The sequence below is a fragment of the Apus apus genome, chromosome 1 (assembly GCF_020740795.1).
Source record: "Apus apus isolate bApuApu2 chromosome 1, bApuApu2.pri.cur, whole genome shotgun sequence".
NCBI lineage: Eukaryota > Metazoa > Chordata > Aves > Apodiformes > Apodidae > Apus > Apus apus.
This window is the reverse complement of record NC_067282.1, coordinates 71,100,052-71,121,288: the sequence shown is the minus strand read 5'-3', so window position 1 is coordinate 71,121,288 and position 21,237 is coordinate 71,100,052. Positions and strand designations below refer to the sequence as shown.

The 21,237-nt window shown below is 42.0% G+C and overlaps 2 protein-coding genes across 3 annotated transcripts in view; one reads left to right on the top strand and one right to left on the bottom strand.

Moving 5' to 3' along the window:
• Positions 1-8,858, bottom strand: part of GTF2E1 (general transcription factor IIE subunit 1) — a 56,208-nt gene extending 47,350 nt beyond the window's left edge. Inside the window, exon 1 of the mRNA XM_051611839.1 lies at positions 8,753-8,858. The gene's annotated coding sequence lies outside the window, so the exon portion shown is untranslated. The remainder of the gene's footprint in view (positions 1-8,752) is intronic.
• A 194-nt stretch (positions 8,859-9,052) lies between these two features.
• Positions 9,053-21,237, top strand: RABL3 (RAB, member of RAS oncogene family like 3). 2 transcript variants are annotated; one of them, XM_051611887.1, is made up of 8 exons: positions 9,053-9,133; positions 9,485-9,576; positions 10,741-10,870; positions 13,847-13,961; positions 15,499-15,649; positions 16,649-16,720; positions 17,802-17,840; positions 20,432-21,237. In XM_051611887.1, the coding sequence occupies exons 1-8, from the start codon at positions 9,088-9,090 to the stop codon at positions 20,495-20,497; spliced, it is 711 nt and encodes a 236-aa protein (XP_051467847.1). In that variant the 5' UTR covers positions 9,053-9,087; the 3' UTR covers positions 20,498-21,237. The 2 variants fall into 2 exon arrangements, with proteins under 2 accessions (XP_051467847.1, XP_051467855.1); XM_051611895.1 differs by lacking the exons at positions 9,053-9,133; positions 9,485-9,576 and adding an exon at positions 9,583-9,682.

Genomic DNA, 21,237 nt, shown 5'->3' with positions numbered 1-21,237 from the left:
CATGCTTCTGTGACATAGATAGGATCATATTATGCAAGGAATTCCTCTGCTACAGACATAGCCAAAATCAAACCGCAGCAGACAACTAACTACAACAACTCTTCTGAAGCAACCAGTTTTGTCCACTGTAGAGAAAAAGGGAAGCAATTCCATAAGGCACAGAACAAAGGCTTACTGTCATTTCACAGGGTGGTTTTGTGGATCTTCAGTCCAGACTTTCAAGTCTATATGTCTGTATGCAATAACAAAGTTTCCCTCCACTCATAATGCACTTGGGATTTTCATGTACAAAAGATAAGCATGAAGTCTTATAGGTCCCTTTGAAATACCCATTCAATTGTACTGTACTTCAAATTAACTTCAAATATAACTCTAGTCCTTTTCAATAGGACACTTCTATGCTAGTTTAGGGTATGAATAACCATTTCTAAATAAAGAGATTCCTTCAACTAAAGAGAACCCCAAACCTTAATATCTGCTTGTTCATCTTTGCTAAGCAACTTTTACCTGTGAACCTATATCATAAAAAGCAAAACTCCCAATCTCAATTTTCACTTTCATTAGATGTTTCACACACTACATTTGTACCTCCCCAGCATTCAAGTCTCAAATAAAGGAATGAGGAGAATGACAGCAGAAGGTTCTGGATAGGTATCCTATTTTCTTCATGGTTATTTTCTTCATGGTTATCATAAAACCTGTAAAACTCTTCTTGACAAACACTACTACAGAATTCTACATTCCCCACACTATGGCATCCCCCTGAAATCAACAAACTCTACAGGTAACCATGATTCACAGGCAGCTCATTATTTACTCCCATCAGCTAAGACTACTCAAGAACCTGATGATTTATCAAAGTAGCCTGCTTGGATTTTTTTTTTTTTTAATTTTTTTCTTTTTGTATGAGAAACACTGCCCTCTCAAAAAACTTCAAGCAACATTAACCATCTAAGTTTTACTTCTCTCCAGCCCCCAACTTCTTCTGCAACTGTGGAGGTACCTTACTCTCAAGGGTTACAGCCAATGCAATGTGATTAGGCTGTGGACTGTGATGCTTAACAGTAAATTAAGATTGTCCTGTATTTTCTGCCTTTTGGTTAAGAGAAAAAAACACCTTCATTCCTTTCTTTTAAAAGTTCCCTTCTTGAGCTTTTTCTGTAACTTGGGGCCAGATGCTATTCACAGTGTGCAAACTTAAATGAACTGAACAGACATTGACTGCTTATGTGCAGGCTGGGAATACCTTACAGAACACGGTGCCTGGATGTCCAGGTCCAGCTTCCCTTCAAGGAAATTAAATTGAAATATGTTTATCACAGCATGAATTAGCCATGAATGAAGTACTTCTAGAATCAGTTAGCTTTATTTTGCATGACAAATACCTACTGATTTATCTCACACAAAGGACAATTTTAGAGAGCTTTGTGTTAAAGGTAAAAGCATTAGCAATAAAGGATGCCCCATCATGAGTTATCATGCAGTATTTTTTTATATCTAAGTCAGACCCAATCTGTATACCATCACAGTAACTTGTCCTTGACAATCAATGTCATTGGGTGGGTACTTTTACAGTCTTTCAGTCACTTAAAGATAAACCTGGCTTTTGACTGAATCTGTCAGCAACATAGTGATACTATAAAATAATGTCAATGCAGAAGCTGGCCAGAAGTCTTTATTCATTCAAATACATTAAATCTTATTCGGAGGTTAAGCACAGTATAACGTTAATGTAAAGATCAATTTTAATAAAACCTGGCACCCCAAAAGGGATTTTAAAACTCTATTTTAAAAAGTCACAGGGTTTTAAGTGCAGATCTCACAGACAAACAAAAAGCCCCTCTCTCCTCACCCATACACTACTCCCTAAGAATTCCTTGAAGAAAAACTTAGCAACTCAGCTTGAAGTGGGCACAGTGACATTCAGAACATCAGTGGTAACAAAAAATGGAGAAAAAAGTGTTTTTAAATAAGCACATCCCATTTTGGATACCTCATCTGAGAGCCGATGGAAAACATTTCCTCTGCAAGAATCTCACCGAAAAGACAGCTGCAGATTTCCACAACCACTTTCAAAACAGTTTTAAGGTACAATTTCCAGAGTAATGCCAGCAAACACCTGAAAACTGAGACCTACAAGAGACCAATAGCTAAAACCACCTCTAGGAGTATATACTTTTCACTTGGTTCTCAGCAATAGAGATTTAGTAATATTTTTTAGTGTCAATCACTAGAATATATTTTTTAATCTACTAGGATCAGAAGTTTTTAAACAATTATTATTGTTTTACATTATTATTCCTTATCCTCTACTGGAGATTTTTTGTGATGTCCAAATCTTTTATGCCCTCAGGCAATAGTGGGCATCTTGAATATCACACTGGTTTGATTTTTCTTTCAAGGCATGGATATATGAAAATACAAGCATTCTGAACACACCACAAACCATTATTTACCATTAATCTTCACTTCAAAAAGTTGATTAACATGGATTAAATTCAAAATCCTCTAGAAGACAGCCTTTGGGTAAGACAACCAACTGACTAGTATCAGCGTCAAGAAATATTTAAAAAAAAAAAGCCACCAAAGAACACCCATGTGAAGCTTTGCTACATGGAAGTCAACAATGCTGAACACAAAGAACTTAGCTCTTAAAAAGAGCATGTTCAGCAAACACCAGTTTTTGTGATACATTGAGCCCAACCAAATACCAAACTGATCAAAAGCAAGGGCTCGAACAACATCTGCATGGTTGGATGAAGGACATATTTTACAACATCATTCTTGATAATCATGTTCTCATGCAAGCTACATAATACAAAACAATGGCATAAGAAGGAGCATATACCACTGCCAAAACTCACCAGGCCACGGTTAAACAAATTGTTTCTGTAGGAGAAGCTGACATCTGGCCCACAAAAAACATTGGGCTACACACATGAGCTGCAATTACTACCTTTCACTAGGCAAGAAATACAATGAACCTGCACACAAGTTGTAATCCAGTGCCACAAGAATATCAGGTTAAAATTCAAAAGCAGGGGACTTTAATAATTGCATTCTTGAGAAGTGATTTCACCTTCCATTGAAGCAGGTCAAGCCTGAATTAATTACATGTGCAAAGAAATACGGTAACGCCTCTTAACAAGGTTTTAATGGACGTGTATCTGTTTCATAATAATGTCTGTGCTGACCTTAATAATGTATGAGCATCAAGAGACACTGTCAGGGAAAAAAGAAAAATGGCTAAGACACACCACTAGTAAGCACCTACAGTACCAATGATGCAGCACATTGGACAGGATGATATTCAGAAACACGCTAAAGAAAAATTTAAAAATGTAAACACCAGCTTTATTAAAAGAAACAGCTGTTAGTGAATTGTTTTGGGTAATCACATGAATACAATTCAGTACTGTGGGTATAGGAGGAAAGTAGATCTATGTTAACACAGTAGGATAGCAACCCTAAATATACAGTTGTTGTTTTTAAAAAAAATTGCTCTAAAAGTAAGAAAAAATATTGACATAGCTGTAAGACACAACACTGGGAAGAAAGGCCTACAGTTACACAGTACAAGCAAATCTGTTCGGTGAAGAAACTTAGGGTTCAGTCTCCAAAATGAGATCATACCTCACGTTGAGTAAAATGAACGTGTCGTAGGTCTTGAGCATAACCAGAGATGTCAGAAAATAAATCCAGAGAGGGGAGCAAGTGACGGCAAAAAAAACATTCAGTGTGATGGAACTAAAGACCATACAGAAGCCAGAAATTCAACTAAGCAAAAACCTCCACCGGTCAGGCCTTTCCTGATGCAGCATAAAAGCATCCGCACTCTTCTCCAAGTACAAAAATTTCTAGTATTCTTTTGTGAACAGGAATTGTGCTGAGGATGTTGGATCTGTTTTTCTTCCTGCTTTTCCTGACTAAAGCTGAGATAAAAGACCCAGCAGGTCAAGGGAGGTTCTCCTCCCCCTCTACTCTGCCTTAGTGAGACCACATCTGGAGTATTGTATCCAGTTCTGGGCTCCCCAGTTCAAGAGGGACAGGGACATACTGGAAAGAGTCCAACAAAGGGCTACAAGGATGATTAAGGGACTGGAACATCTGTCATACAAGAAAAGGCTGAGAGACCTGGTGCTGTTTGGTCTTGAGAAAAGAAGACAAAGAGGGGACCTTATTAATGTCTATAAATATCTGAAGGGTGGGTGTCAAGAATTGCCCAGTCTCTATTCAGTGGTGCCCTGTGACAGGACGAGGGGAAACAGCACCAAGGTACGACACAGGAAGTTTCACCTCAACATGAGGAAAAACTTTTTACTGTGAGGGTGACAGAGCACTGGCACAGGCTGTGCAGAGAGGTTGTGGAGTCTCCCTTCTCTGGAAACTTTCAAGACCTGTCTGGATGCGTTCCTGTGTGATCTGCCCTAGGTGTTCCTGCTGCAGCAGGAGGGTTGGACTCAATGATCTTCAGAGGTCCCTTCCAAACCCTATGATTCTATGAAATGTGACACCTAGAAGCCACAATGCAGATGAAACTAGAACTACAGGTTATGAAAATGGAAGTCAGCCAGTGAATCAACCTGAATTGTTACACAATACTGCAAATGAACATCACCTTGTTTTAATATAAAACTTTGAGGTTTATATTAAGTCCACTAGTAATTTTAACTAAAAAAAAATTAATGAAGTCTCACTTTTCATATATTTGACAAGATAAAAATTTTAAAAGGACCTTGAAAAACTAAGTATACTGCTCCTCAGTCTTATTTGGGGTATACAAACCCTTTATAACACCCTGAGTCACTTTCTGAAGAAAACCTGCAGGATTGGCTGGAAACCCAGGTCTATCAGATGTACTCTTTTAACACTTGGAAAGGTGATCCTGTTTTTCTCCACATCCAAATTGAATCATGAGTGCTCAGGCTCATTAAATCTCCGAGACCAGGTTTTTCTGATTTGTTTGGAAAAAGTTTTTGCAGCCTTCTGCCAAAACATTTTTTTAAAAGGAAAAAAAATACTTGCTTATACCACTGATACAGTTTATTCAGGAAAAATAAAATTATAGGAGTCCCTGACCTGTAGATGTGGCAAGTACAACAGACTTCCAGGAGCCAATGCTTACCATATTCTACTCCAGCAGTCACTTGCAAACACCAGATCCTAGTTTTATATTCTCTCACTCTAATAAAGCTTAACATTCTGTCTTTCAGAAGATGATGAGGGTAAGCTGAGAAAAGTGATTCTGAATCTTCCCAAGTACACAGAGGGAAGGCACAAACCTCAGTACCACAGTGGGAAAACATGCCATCAAGAAAATGTAAAATGTCTGCACAATGTAACCTCAGACACTACTCATTCTTTCCAGAAAATAGCACAAGATCTTCCATTTTCAAGTCTGCTTTTTTTTTTTTTGCCTTTCTCTGTAGTGAGTGGATGATCTGTGTAACGTCCCTATTATCCAGAACTGCCTTTATCCCAGATAAGTTGCAAACCCAAAGTTTTCCAGCATTTTATCATAAGCTTACTGAATTCCAGTTCCTGGAGACTTCAGAACACTGCTGCTTAGCCTTCCTCCTGCACTACATCCTGATGAGAATTCATTTATTTTTATTGAAAGACCTGCCCTGAAGTATTATAAGAGGAAAGAACAATCTACATTCACTCAAACCCTACCTCCTGGTTGACATTCCACAAACTGAAAACAGGAGGCCACAAGTATCAAAGGGTTTTTTCTTCACTAAAAATGACATGTTGTGTTGCAGTTGCACACAGGGGCTGAAGGGCCTGAATTTGTTAAGCTTGGAGCGAGTCCAGAGGAGGGCCACAAATGTGAGCAGAGGACTGGAGCACCCTTTCCTATGAAGACAGGCTGAGAGAGCTGGGCTTGTTCAGCCTGGAGAGAAAGGCTCCGGGGAGACCTCATACCCTTCCAGTACTTGAAGGGGTCTGCAGGAAAGCTCAGGAGGAACTTTTTACAACGGCTTGTAGCCAGAGGACAAGGGGTAATGGATTAAAACTGGAAGAGGGGAGATTTAGGTTAGATATTAGGAAGAGATTCTTTAGTGTGAGGGCGGTGAGAGACTGGAACAGGCTGCCCAGGGAAGTTGTGGCTGCCCTCTCCCTGGAACTGCTCAAGGCCTGGTTGGATGGGGCTCTGAGCAGCCTGATCTAGTGGGAAGTGCCCATGCAGGGGGGATGGAACTAGATGATCTTTAAGGTCCTTTCCAACCCAAACCATTCCATGATTCTATAATAATTTCACAAGTAAAAAATACATGGAACCAAACACGGTAAGGCCACAATGTCTTATCATACAAGGCAGAAATTGAAAATGCAGGCTTGGGATGTAATTCTCAATCACCTTCAAAATGTAACCTTGACATAAACAATAATAAGATGTCAGTAAATTAATGGGCTACCTGTGTGCATGTCTACGAACAGATGTAATATTCAGAAGGACTTCAAATATACATTAGCATTAACAAAAGTATTTTCAGCTGGAACTGTAGAAAAAAATAGAGTGCGTTATTTATGGAAGATCAAACTTCGTGGCTAGAATAGTGAAGGTACAGTTTCCTGCTAGAGCTTAAGTCAAGTTATACCCTTCCTACCATAAAGAAGTCTTTTTTCTTTCCCAGCCTTCAGCCACAACCCATACCATTCTGTGCTAATTTTGACAGTTGCTTATTCATGTAGCAAGGTGAATCAAGTTGATTAAAGTGAAAAACTAACATGCCAAAAAAGTAGGGTATTTCAGAGGGACAGCAAAGAGGAAAAGTTCAAGAACTCAATAATTTATGTTACCAGACTAGAGCCTAGGCAAAGCAGAGAGAAGAAAGCATGGCTACGGATGTAGACGAGTGAGCTTTCCCCACGTGGTGGCAAAGATGTTAAATTGACTCAATCGCAGTGTGAAGCCACTGGAACATTTTAACCAACGACATACGAAACTCTTACAATTTACACTCTGGTTTGAAGGTATACCAGAAGATTATCTGTTGTTTTTGAGACATCTCAGCACTGGCCCTCAGCTAATGGAGTTGTGAGGCTTTGGAGTTTTTTAAAAAGAAAAAAAAGTAAAAGCATTTCTCACAAATATCAAGGCTAAAACTCCTGATTACACTTAAGTACAGTGGGTTTAGCAGCAGGATTCCTTGTTAAGTTTCTGACAGGAAGAAGGCAGTAATTGTTTTTCATTATCTGGATTCAATGAGACCTGGAACACCACAATTCTCATCGTGATAGATTATGTGAATGGAGTTGTCTGACTTTTAGGAATTCCAGAAAGAAGACAAATATTTATGAAAGCATTAGGTTCAGAAAAGATTTAGTTCATCAGAGTGTAGCCATCTAGTGTATATAGATAGTGGGTGTAAACAATAAAGAAACAAAGCAACTATCCAACAAGATACCAGGTTAGCTTTAATTCATGCAGTTTCTTGTTGAGAAGAATCTTCTAGAGCATCCTTACTGAAAGCAAGTTGTAGATAGTATCTTAAAGGAAGTGGAAAGTAAGAATGAAACTCACATCATCCCTTATTGCTACCACAAGGAGATTTGCTCCTCTCAGAAGACAATGTCTCTGCCCCCTCCCATGCCAGCTCTGGCACTCCTTAGACCTTCTCCTGCACCAACTTGCATTGCTAAAAGGCAGAAAAATACCTTCTCCTGACCTGCTTTTACTAAGTTTTTCAACAATTTAATCAGCTGGTGGAAGAATCTGATGAGCAACAGAGCCAGCAGATGTGAGAGGACACTAGTACAGGCAAAGAGAGGAAAGAAGCAGCTCCACCTTTCACAGATGAAAACCATTACATCATCTGTATTTCACAAAAGTGTACCTTAACTGCACTGTTGAGCATCCTGTTAAGAAAGCCCATCTTCCTTATTCACTGTGCCACATGTAGTGATACAAGTTTGACAGGTGGGCCCGTTTAACAGCTTAGTGCCATTATGATACGTGACATTCACCTGCTTCTCAGGGAACCAGCAATCTTGTCAAGCCAGGAGAAAACTACTGCACAAAAATAAAACACCCTGCTGACCCAGGGAACTGAATGGCCTCACTGTATGGGCTCAGCCAGTGGCCAAACATAGCAAAAAGGAACGAGCTTCAAGATGTCCCTTTTGAAAGCAGCAGGCTGCTGATTCAATACATCCAGCTCGTTTCCCTGCACCCTAGATTTATTAGTGTAATTCACTACAGATTCCTGCCTGAGGAGTAATCTGAGAGTAACTGCATCTTCCTTCAAACTACAAACAGCACAGAATTGCTGGGCTATCGTATCAGACTAAGCTTTAAAGCCAAGAGAAGCAGAGAATCCCCTCGTAGGATCGATCTGCACGGCTTCCCGCTCCCGGCCTGCTTTTATGCGCTGTTTCAGGCAGCCGACAGCACAGGCCCCGGTAGGACACGAGGCGCCGGGGCTCAGCAGCATCTCCTGAAACCACAGGCCAGGAACACCCACGGAGAGCACACGAGGAGAGGCCGGCGCAGCTCTGGAGCGGCTCAACCACAGCCCCGACCCCCGCGGGCCCCCTCAGCAGCACCCGCAACACCTGGAGGGAGGGGCCGCCGTGCCGGGAGCCCCCGCAGGCCCCCGGGACGTGGAGCGGGGGGAGGGGCCGTTTCCCGGCCGTTTCCCCGGGCGGCACCGCGTGAGCCGCTTCCCACGGGGGGCGGCGGCGGCGGGGCCGGCGGGGCCGGGCCGGGCCGGCGGGGCTGGGCCGGCGGGGCCCGGGCACTGACCTGCCGCCGCTTCCAGCTCTCCCCGCTCCGGGCGCCGCTCCCGGCGGCTCCGCGAGGGCGCGTCCCGGCCCCGCGCGCCTGTGGCGTCAGCGCGGCGCCCGGCCCGGCAGCGCTCTGCGCCTGCGCGGCCCCGCCCCGGGCGCCGAGGGGCAGGAAAGCGAGCCAATAGCCTTCTCGGCGTTCCCGCCCTCACAGGAGCTCCACCAATCAAAAAAGCGAAAGCGGTCCCGGCCGTCGAGCAAGCCAGCCAATGAGGCGAGAGAAGCAGGCTGACCCTGCGCCGTGATTGGCGGCGCGGGCGGCGGTCTCCGGGGGCTGTTGCTAGGTAGGGTAAGATGGCGGCTCTGGACCGGGTCAAGGTGCTGGTGCTGGGCGACTCCGGTGAGTGTCCCTGCCCCCGCCGCTGCCCGCGCACGGGGGGGGGGGCGCCCCCTTCCCCTCGCCCCCCTCCCCCGCCAGCCGCGGAGCCGGGCGGGGGGCCCCTCCGGGCGGGCCCCTTTCCTCCTGCTGGCCCCCCCCGACGCCCGCCCTGCCCGGGACCCGCCGGGCAGGACCCTCCGCTCCCCGGGCTGCCCCTGACGGGGGCTGTGCCCGCCTCCCGCGCCGAGCCCGGGGCTCCTTCCCCGGAGGAAGGGCCCTGCCGGGTCGGGTGAGTTGTGCTTCCCGTCAGCTGCGGGCCTGCCGGCTGGCCCTCCTCATCATCCTCAGGGGTTGTTCTCCGTGCGCTTGCAGGCGTCGGGAAATCTTCGCTCGTTCACCTCCTGTGCCAAAACCAGGTGTTGGGAAACCCGTCCTGGACAGTGGGCTGCTCGGTGGATGTTCGAGTAGGTGACCAAGCCCGGCCTCGTGGTAGCCCGAGCCTAAAGCGTCAGGGAAGGGGACGGCCTTGGCTTTATGTTTGCTTTCCGTTCCTTGCCGCCCCGGGAGGAGGTGTGTCTCCGTGTTTTGTGTTGCCGAGCGCGTAGTCTTCGGAAGCAAATAATATTGAATGGAGTCCAGGCACTTGTGTGAGGAAAGTTTTGGCCTTACAGGGTTATGGAAATTAGGCAAGATTCTTGTCCTTCGCCTCTCTCCCTGACTGCTGCAGTGGCCCCTGCTGTGTGACAAGGCATCGAGCCACCCGTTTAAGTCACAAGGCACAGAATTTAAGCCATGCTTCCCTGAAAAGCTTCCCAGAAAAGCACAGATAAACTGTCAGCCAAACATATTGGAGAAAAACAACTTGTGTGCTTAAAGTGAGGGTACTGACCATGACCATAGGGCTGCTTCTCCTGCCTGTGCATTGCAGGACCTCTTCTCAGAGGAATAAGGGTATTTGTCTAGCAGGTTTTTGACACAACCTACAATCCTCATGGGACAGTGATAAATGCTTTCTTCCTTCATCACTCTTCACCAGATTCTCCCTGAAATGCATTGCCATAGGTTAGGAATGTATTTCCAAAATTTTGAGAAAGAAACATGGCAGTCCTGTTTGACTGGAGCCAAGCTACCTAGCAGATATAGGGCCAAATTTGTTGATTGATTAGTTTAGTTGAGATATCAGTGAGAACTTGGAGAGGAAGAAGATGTGACCAGTTGGATCTGATGTGATCAGCTGGATCTGATGTGGTCACGTCTGCTGATATTCTCGCAGTACTACCCTCTAGGCTTTAAGAACTGTAGGAAGTAATGACCTTACTTTTTCATCTGCTTTCTCAACATGCTATTTCTGAGCACATCGGGAGGTAATTAGGTTTGTTAATACTGAGGTGGAAAGGATACTCCCTACTCACTCACCAAGCTCCATGTCATGTAAGAGCTGTGGTATCCAGTGGCAGCTGCTTGACTCGTTCCATCTCTCTGCTAATTAAGAGATTTGAAATGATGTCAACACAAGAATTTACAAATTTCTATCCAAGCATAATAATCATTTCAGCTGTATAAGTGTTGTATGGATTAACTCCTGTGAGCTGGTGCTGTCGTTATGTATGATGTGGATTTTTCATCAGATCCATGACTACAAAGAAGGGACTCCAGAAGAGAAGACATACTACATTGAGCTGTGGGATGTTGGAGGCTCAGTGGGTAGTGCCACTAGCGTGAAAAGCACACGAGCAGTATTTTATAACATGCTGAATGGTAAGTTTGCTTGGATGTAAATCTGTTCTTGGTGAAAATCTGTTTTTGTCACTGGTTCTGTTACAAACTATCTCTTGGTGCTGGGACAGGATCCTTGGCTGAGGGCTGTATTGTTATCTTTTCTGATGCCAGTACATTTAGACAGGAAAAAAAACCTTGTACCGTTCCTAGGCAGAATTGTATGGGTTCCGTTTTGAACTGGAAAGCTATTTTAGACAAACCTGTGCAGATGAGCTTCATCAGCCCTTCACTTCAGTCTTGTGCAGCTGGCGCACCAGGGAGCCTTTGAAGTTTGCAGTGATGTCCCTTCCAGCTACGCTTGCAGACACAGAGGTTGCCTTCACCTTTCCAGGCCTGCTATACATGCAGAAATAGGATTTTTATTTTCAGTTCAGTTCCAAAACGTACAGCAGGGAAATAATTATTTGAATGTATATGAACTTTGATAGTTATATCCTACCCTGGCAAATTTGAACTGTTCTCTTACAAAAATTACAATATGCTGGCATTTAGTTTCTCATGTAATTTGCCAAAATTGATTTCTCATTAATTTCTCATTAAATTTCTCATTTAATTTGCCAAATTATTTTTAATAATTGAATCTTGCACCTTGTTGTAGATAGAAGGATGTAATTTGTGCCTTCTGCTGAGATACTGACTTCAAAGGCCTAGCAGTTCATCTGTACCACTAATAAGAGCCAATAAGATATTATAAACATAATAATGCAGTATTTCAGTTGTTACTTTTTTGGTATCCAAGGGTAGTTCACTAAAAATCGATACATACCAGATTAATCACTGCTTCTGAAAATATGACTCCAATGTTCCTTTTGATTCTCATTTCTTGCTCCCAATCATTTGAGGCCCTTTCAATAATGTGTTAAGCAGTACAATAAACATTTTTGCTCTGTGATTATTTAACTAGTTATTTCTTCCTCCTTACCCAGGAGGAAAACTGTGTGTTATGTGCCTCTTGCTTATATTGTTAACCAGACCTCTGTAAATAAGATTTGAATTGAGTTGTACCCTCAAAGGAAGCCTCTTCAGTATATGAAAAAGAATTGATTTCTTTTTGACACCAAATCCACAGTATGCCAGTGGGTGTGGGTCAGACCTGGCAATATCCTAGAACAGCCCATTAGGAGGTGGAATTTTGAACTTAGGTGCCTGAATGGTAATTGATGACGTTAAAAGAGTTATTTATCTGTAAGGCAACTTGCATATGAAAACTGTTGACTTTGGCAGTTAGCCTTGGCTCCTGTTTCTTTCATTAGATTAATTTCTTCATTAGGACTTGTCTCACAGATTGCCTTTGTGGGATGTACTCTAGGTGATCCTGCTCTGGCAGGGGGGTTGGACTAGATCATCTTTCAAGGTCCCTTCCAACCCCTAGGATTCTGTGATTCTGTGACCTTATTTAAGAAGAGATGAACAAGTACTTCGTGCCTGTCTGTTGTGATCTCTGGGCTTGCAGTGATCTGAAAAACCTGACATCAAGCGATGGTTAATGTTTGGTTGTGTTTTGACTGCAGATTATCTGCTTTGGTGTCTCTGCATCTGGTGTGTGCACTATGATAGTCTAGGCAGTGATGAGGCAGTAAGGCTGTGGCTTGCAGACCTTACTGGGGGAGGAACATTTCCTTGACTAATCATTGGCCCTGCCTGTCCTCTTCTGATGTTGACACAGTCTTTTTGTACTGGTGCAACTAGCTCTGTAGGTTTTAGGTGAGGCAGATAAGGGAACTGACCAATCAAAAGCGCAATTGAGGAAGAGTGTCTGATGATGGGGAGTGTTTCTCTCTGGTTATGCAGCAGTGCCTCTGAATGTGTTGCTGTAGGCCAAGTTATGTTGTACCAGGCTTTTTTCTCCCCACGCTGGGGGTGGACACGCAGTTGAATTGCCTTTTTATGCCGTTACTGATATAAATGCTTTGAAATAGGGGTATGGTTGGTGATATGCTGGGAACTCTCAAAGAAGAATCTGTGCACAGTCGTGTAGGGTAGTGGAGAATGTTTGTGAAAATGGGGTTTGTTTTTGTATAGTGGGTGGCTCCTTTCGGAGTTAAGGTGGAAGATGGAGTAAGTTTTCTCCACCTGTAGGCTGTGAAGTGTGTTTAGAAAGAATCCTGATGAAGTTTAGAGGTTTATTTCCATTTTGTGTTTGAATTAATGATGGTTTCAAATCTGGAGGAAGTGGGAATGTTCCACAGGTTGCAGAAGGTGTGAATAAATAGAAGAAATTTGCCAGCAGGAGTGGGTAATTGAGTTGGGAACCGTGGTTATCAGAAGTGGGTGTCTGTTAATAAGCACAGCTAGGAAGTTGGGCTGCCTCGTTTTACATCTCAGAGTTTATATTTTGAAGGATCATGGTAATGAAAAATGCTAGAAGCTTGTGCTTAAATACATGAAATCTTATTAATTCATGTTTCTACCAGCCATTTGGTGGACTGTGAAAGTTTACCAGAGTCTATTTCCCTCTTGGATACCTCCCCAGGTATGTAGCATTAGTTCTTGAAAATGCTGGAAAGCAATAGTGCTATCTAAACTCTTTGAAATAAAGAGACAGACTTTAAACTTTTTAGATGGTGTGACAGAAAGATAGTTATATTTACCAATTAGGCAGAACAGAGAAAGGCTAAATTCCTTGCTGCAGTAATAAAGAGGTTTAGTATCATTAGAACTAGACAGAGCAGAGTCACAGAATGCCTTCAAACCTCTTGCAGATTAAACCCTGAGGTGGCTGTTTGTTTTCACCTTTCATGAGCTTTTTCTCTTAGCTCTTATCCAATTCCTGATAAGCAGCTTTAAAAAAATTGTTGTGTCCTGATGTTTTCAGCTTTACTCATTCACTGTAACTGAACTGCTTATACATGCCTTTCTTGCTTCTCAGATATCTGGGAACCTGCAGATGTCATTTTGGTAAGATAAAGAAAAAAAGTATATATCATTAAATAGCATCTTGCTCTTTCACTTTAGGGATCATTTTAGTGCATGACTTAACCAATAAGAAATCATCCCAGAATTTATATCGCTGGTCTTTGGAAGCACTCAACAGAGATGTGGCTCCAACAGGAGTTCTCGTGACAAACGGGTGAGTGAGAAACACACATGCAGGGTTAAGACACAGTAATTCCAAGCTGTTATGGAAGTCTCACAAAATTAGATGTGGCTAGACTTTTAAGAAGGAAGTCAAATACAGGGTGTATCAAAGAAAATCACTCTTCTTTTTGTTTTATACTGCAAATCACGCTATTCTGTCAGTAGATTCCTAAACTGTATGGCAGAGACCTTGCTTTAAGGGAAAGGTTGTTTACTGTGTCCTTCATCTGTCTGATGCCTCTGTGAGGGCGGGTGCAGTCCCTGCTACCTGAAGACTTGTGTGTCTGTACTGAGACACGCAAAGCCCTTGTGCAGGGAGTGTCATAGGGGTGGCCAGTCTCGGTTCCAAAAGGCTGTCCCTCTGTGCACCAAGGCTGAGGAAGTTCACTTAAGTATTTTTTGGTTTGGGCAGTGGGGGAATTACTTCAGGAGTGTGGCTTAAAAAATGCTTAGAAAACTCTGCTTAATTCTGCTTATTCGTAATTAGCTTTCCAACATTTTGCAAGTATTTCCTCCTGTATCTCCATCCTCCTGTTATACATGTAGTCAAGGAGGTTTTCAGATCATTGATAAACCTCACACATAAACAGGGAAGCAACAATAAGGGGTAGCTTTTTGTGGGAAGAATATAAATTATTTATCAGCCTGTTCTGTAGAAACATGGGAGAAGGGAAGCAGAGTTTGCATTATGCAAACTGCAAATTTCTCCATTTTTTTCACATACAGGTTCTTCATGATTGTATTAGTTTTCAAAAGCTTAACTTCTGTCAGGGACAGATGCTCAGCCACTAGCAATTGCTTGGTCAAGTTTTTTCTGTTGGGTGTAAAATTACCTTCATGAAATCTTGTTTCAGGTAAAAATGAAAGACGAGTGATTATCCTAGCTGAGGTGAAAGATTTGATCTTGCATTTGTGATGGCATCTGATCGCAGTATAATTTATTTTATAAAGGTTATATTTGATCATTATTCATATCTGAGGTGAAGGTTATTGGAATTCAGCTTGTAGTGACAACCTTTACTGGAATGTAGAATAATTAGTAACTTGCCACCAGAGAGTTGTTGTTGCAACCCTCTTTGATCTAAGGTCTAAGGAAGGGGTAGTTTTTCGCTGTTATGATGTATTTCATTGTCACTCCTTAAAAACTCTATATTATATATAATGTAGCAACTTTAGATGTTAGAGATGCCATCTCCCTGATCTGTCTCTGCTGACTCCATACACTTGGTAAAATACTGCAATTCCTCTCTCTTTCCTGCTCATGTTAGCATTTCTTCTGTGGTTCATCTATGCCAAGAAGAAATCCAATTAATGTGGTTTCTTTTCTCTTTCCTTTCATTCCCTGTGTAGTGACTTAGATGCAGAAGCCCTTCCTTCATTTACAGATAACAGCACATTTTCACTTAGATAAAGAATGACTCTTAATAAATAAATTACTGTCATTCGAAAGAGATGGGAGCTGGTGGTGCCCCTGTGCCCACTGATGTGACCGTAGCTTCATTCAGAGTTGTATTTGTTTCCCTCATCAGTGACTATGACCGTGAACAGTTTGCTGATAACCAGATTCCACTGCTGGTAATAGGAACAAAGCTGGATCAGATCCCAGAAACTAAGCGGAATGAAGTTTTGACCAGAACGGCTTTCTTGGCTGAGGATTTCAATGCTGAAGAGATAAATTTGGTTAGTATCCTTGGCACCAGGGTTGTTTTTCTTTTATATAGAAGTGATTCTGATTTTTAGTAAGTAAAGGTGGTGTCAGAAAAATCAAACCTTTGGGGATTTTTCTTAGTAATGTTGGAGTCATTTTGATTGAGCTCTTTCCTTGATGAAATGATTGGCTTTGTCTCACCATGGGAACGTATATTTCCTATTCAGCCTGGAGAAAAGAAGGCTTTGGAGAGACCTTATAGCAGCCTTCCAAGACCTAAAGGGGGCCTGTAGGAAAGATGGGGAGAGACTTTTCACCAGAAGGGGCAGTGATAGGACGAGGGGTAATGGTTTTAAACTGAAAGAGGGGAGATCTAGGTTAGACATCAGGAAGAAATTTTTCACTGTGAGGGTAGTAAGGCACTGGAATAGGTTGCCCAGGGAGGATGTGGAAGCCCTGTCCCTGGAAGTGGATAAGGCCAGGTTGGATGAGGCCTTGTGCAACCTGGTCTAGTGGGAGGTGTCCGTGTTCATAGCAGGGAGGTTGGAACCTGATGATCTTTAAGGTCCCTTCCAACCTTAAGCACGCTCTGATTCTATATAGGGAGTGTTAGATAAGGTCACCGAAGCTTAAAATTGTTGGTCTGTTCTTAGTTCTGACACAGACTATCTTTGAATGAAACATCAAGATCACTTTATTTCTGTATAAGTATATATAATGTGAATAAATATGTATAAAAATGCTTGTATACACACACACATACAAATTATTAGCTGATTGTATAGCTAGTGGCAGAAGGAAGATGTGAAGTGCACAGTGGGGTACTTAGAATTCTCTAGTTGATTCACAGAACAGAAGATGGCCTTTTCTCTCAAATTATTGTGGAGCAAAAATCAGCAGATATATAGTGTTTTCCCTAGCTGATTGCATGTGCATGTGTCAGGGGAAAGAGTGTGTTGATTTCCATGTGTATGTCTTCCTTGCATTGATTTTCTTGTGCTTGGTTTGTTGTTGTCTTTTATGTGTTTTAGGATTGCACCAATCCTCGTTACCTGGCTGCAGGTTCATCCAATGCTGTCAAGCTAAGCAGGTTTTTTGATAAGGTAAGTCAACTTAATTATGGGTTTTTTTGCTCTATATATTCTATGTATGTATGTGATTTGAACATAGAACACCAGCTAGTTGTTTCTTTCACTTTCAGCTTTAGGAGTTGATTCAAACCAGGTGTGGGGAGGCCAAAGATTGGTCTGCTTTTGGAAACCTCTAGAAAATTGTTCATTTGTTTGAAGATTTGATTCTTGTTCTGTATAGACCAAAATGACTCAGAAATGTGCAAAGACACTCTGCATATGCTTTTGGAGTCCTTTGGCTGGCCAGAGGTCTTGCAGTGTGCTAAGGTAGCAATGTGGGGAGTACAAAACGGTGGTTAGCTCTGGTTCTCCTGGTTAAAGGTAACTTTAGGACTTAATAAATACAGCATATTAGTCTCCCTTCCTGTACAGGAGAGCGTCAAGGGCTACTGTGAAAATGACAGAAGGAATGCTCCAGTTTAAGCATCCCCTGGGCAAAAAGATCATAGTGGAGCAGATCACCTCCTGTAACAGATCATGCTCTAGAGGAAATTTGGCCTGAATTTTCTTTGGAGGAGGGTGTGGATTGTACAGGGTGATACAAATCACTTAGATTCTTAGATTGCCAGTGCTGCCTCCATAGGTATCCTTCACACAGGCATTTTGTGCATCTTTCTCAGAGAGGGAATCAGGCTACCTCTTCTCAAGCATGACCTATGCCCAGGGGCTACTCAGAACCACTGGAGTTTTTATGCATCTGTAGAATGAGATTTTTCTAGTGCTCAAAACCACTGCACCTGCAGAGAGGGGTGGAAATGACTGACTGATGCAATAAGGAGGCACCCAAACCATCACCTCCGTTACTTAAGAGGGCTAACTAAATTAGCTGTGTAGAAGTTGAGGATAACACAGCCTTGTGAAGAATGTCTGGAGGTGGCAACTCCTTCTGTGTCTAATAGAGCAGTGCACTTAAAGCAATAGGTTTGGGGAAGGGATTGTGGGTTCAGACTTGTCCCAGTTAGCCATATGTTTTGGTGCTCAAATGTGAAGTGTTGATTGGAATCTGAGCTTATGCACATGCTGTGCCAGCTAAGATAATTCTCTTTTTTTCCAGGTCATAGAGAAGAGATACTTCTTAAGAGATGGCAATCAGGTTTGTCAGTTTTACTCCTTTTTTGTTTGATTTCTCCCTATACAATGTGAACTGCTGGCAGAGTCCTCTATAAAACATAACTTCAATGATAATCTGTGTTGATAATTGAGTTTTTAAAGCTGTGGGAGCACAGCAGTTTTGGATAGGAAGAAAAATGGCTGACCCTTATCAGCTGATGTATTGGTCTGTAATATGATTGGCAGTGACATATTTAAGTATGCTAACATAGTAGAAGTTGGAAGAATGAGGTAAAATGGCCAAATATGATCTTTCAGATCTGTTTGCTTCTAAGAGCAACTTTAGGCAAGAGCTGCTGTCTTGAAGGTCAGTGAAAAGGCTTTTTTTGGCACAGCCGGGGCTGACATTTTATGTTCTGTACAGGGAGTTTTCATAGAACCGGTGGAGCCATGATGAACATGGCAGTGTGATACCAGTGTATTATTCATTCCTAAATGTCTGAACTAACTGTTTTTAGTAGAGTTGGTGAAGAATTACCAAAATGACTGTCCTGGTTTGGGCAGGCCACTTAAGCTTTTTGTGCCCCCACCTCTCCCTGCACAGTCTGCAGTGCGGGGATAGCTGTGTTCCACTTAGTGTATCTGTGAGGTGCTTGCAGATTACCACCAATAAGCACCACTGAAATACAATCAAATGTATTGTTAGGTGTAGCTATCCTGAAAGCCCTTTAGGGAGGGGGGGAAAAATAGTCACAAATTACAAAATACTTACTTCCTTTGACCATTCTTTTAGGCCTTTTAAAAATAAATTTGCTTTTTTCCTATTTCAATTCTGCATGCTGCCTTCCCCCCCCCAGTCTAATGAAAGAAAGTCTACTTTTCGTGGGGATAATAGCTTAATGCAGAAATCTGCTTGTGTGATGGTTGTCTTTGATGCGTGATGTCAGATTTTAATTTTTCTTTTTTAATCATTGGTAGTGGCTAGCCAGGGATTAACTTCAAATACTTTATGTCTGCGTGCCAAAGTTTACAGCCTTCTGGTGACTATTTTCATCTGCCTCACTGACAACAGCTCAAAAGCTTAAAACAAATCTGAAGTAGTGGACAGTTATATTTAAAGAGACAAAATCCAAATGGGACTGGAGATATAATTATAACCTCTTCATTTTATTATTTGAAATTATCTGCTTGATGTAAATCTTACAGGTGTGTTTGTGGGTTTTCTACAATAGGTCTCTTCGATCACTCGTGTTTTGAGGTATTTCTATTATAGACTTCTTCAGGATGAAACGAATGATAAGTTTCCAATTGTTTGTAGCTATGACTTTGATCAGATCTCTGATGAATAATTGTTACTCTTAATTAGTGGCTTTGATATGAAAAACGCTAAAGCAGATAAGTTTTCAGCTATGGTGTCCTCCTACTTCTTAGTTATAATGATTGCATTTTTCCTTTTCGAATTTGAAAAGCAGTTTTGATGAGAAGAACCTTTGTGCAAAGTCTGCCTGATTTTTCCCTTAGAGATGATTGCTTTTCACAAGTGAACAAAACCATTCCTGAATGAATTCTTTACGTATCTGTTTGCATTTTGGGCCTGAAAACCATAACTAAATTCAATTTGTGGGGTTTTTAGTGGACTTTTATTTTGTGTAAGCTCTTTAGCTTTCTCAGTTTACCAATGTCCTGTGTCACCTGAGCAATCAATCTACTTTGTATCATAATTTACATTTTCGCCCCATATCATCCATACATGCCCATGTTCTCTGTGCCTTCTAGTGCTTGGTTGACACCTTCTATTTTAATATACTGTATTTCCTATGAAAGTGTGGAATTGCTGTGGGAGGATGTGTTTACTGGGTCTGCAGTGGCTGCTTATATGCAGTTAGATATTTAAAGGTTCATCTGGGCTATAATCAAATAGTTTTATGATGCCACCAATAGGGCAGACATCTTATACAGTATTACAAAGCAATGCATCTCTTTCTTTTGGGGGATTCATAGGTGCATGAGGTTGCAAATCTATTTGAAATACCCTTACGCCAGAGAAGTTTCTGATGGTTTCAAGTAGATTCACTTTGTAAGTCTCCATTGTTGCAGTGTAAGCAGTCTCTACAGGTGGGCTGCAAAAGCAGGAATGCTAATGCTCTGCAGCCATTTCTATCCTGATAGTTTTCTTAAAGCTTTCAGCAGTTGATAAAATGGTACTTTGAACTACCAGTCAAGTGCTGCTGTCTCAGCTTAGAAGGAATAAAGTCTCGACAGCTTTTTAAAAGGACTTGGTTTATAGTTTTAAAAATGAACGGAGGAGAAATTCTTGGATGGCTTTGAAATGCAAACTTCGAAATCTGTAATTAACTAGTTTAGGATTTGCCCAGGAAATGAAGGCTTTCATTGTAACCCTTGCCAAAAAGCTTGAAGGAGCTTCATAGGATAACCAAGCCATACTTAAGATTTGCATCTGGTTTAGTTGATGGTTCTCTCCTAGCAGTAGGCTGGAGCATTTTAGTCCTGATTCTGGAGACAGCACAGAAGAAGCGGACATTGTTGTAGCTGGCTTGGTAACAGGCACTCTGAAGTGGGCTGGGGGGAGCTCATGCTGATTCTGACATGACAATTTATCTTTCCTGTCTCTAGATTCCTGGCTTCTCTGAAAGGAAAAGGTTTGGAGGGGGAACGCTGAAGAGCCTTCATTATGACTGAATGCTGAAGAATTGGAAGACGACTTCTCTGAGTTCCTGAGGACATTCCCATTCCAACTGGATGCTTAAAGACAATAATGCTACATCAAACAGAGTGAAATGATACTATGTTTTGGCCACGTAGACTGTTGAAGCTACCTTCGCTGGAAGAGACTTGGGGAAGAATTTCCAAAAATCTAATTCAAAGCCTAGGGTGTTTCTTATATTGCAGGCTGTCTCTGGATATATGGGAACATGAGGGGAAAGTGTGCAATAAATTGAATGCCTCTCACATTGCTGTGGGAAGCTTTATCATACATAGCACATCTGTGTGGCATCTTGGAAAGATGTCTCCATTTTGGAAAACAAATGGACAATCTTTGCAATGAGTAACATCCATCTTACCTCTGAAGGAAAGATGGCACAGAGTGGGCTTCTCATTTACAGTAAAGTGAATAAAACTAATGAGCAAAATGTAAGGATGTTTAGGGAATGGTTCAGAAAATAATAGAATGCCTTCATTAAATGAATGGTGTTGTCTCACCTGGAACACACTGTTCAGCCATGTTCAAAAGGGATAAAATAGGCAAAAGAGGAAAAAACATTTTAAAGCCTTAAAATAGTAAAAACAAGTAGCGTTAATTCTGCTGCTTAAAATTGTTTACCTTGCAGATGATAAAGCGAATCAGAAGCTTCTGTTTATCTTTTCGTAATTTACTAGAGTCTTGTTCTTAAATTAAAAGTCAATGCGTTGAAAGCTGA

Bases quoted from the DNA above. Each gene is read 5' to 3' on its own strand.
- RABL3 (XM_051611887.1), top strand. From the start codon at position 9,088: ATGGCGGCTCTGGACCGGGTCAAGGTGCTGGTGCTGGGCGACTCCG. The intron at 16,721-17,801 runs GTAAGTCAACTT...CTTTTTTTCCAG, and splicing joins TAAGCAGGTTTTTTGATAAG to GTCATAGAGAAGAGATACTT. The intron at 17,841-20,431 runs GTTTGTCAGTTT...TCCTGTCTCTAG, and splicing joins TCTTAAGAGATGGCAATCAG to ATTCCTGGCTTCTCTGAAAG.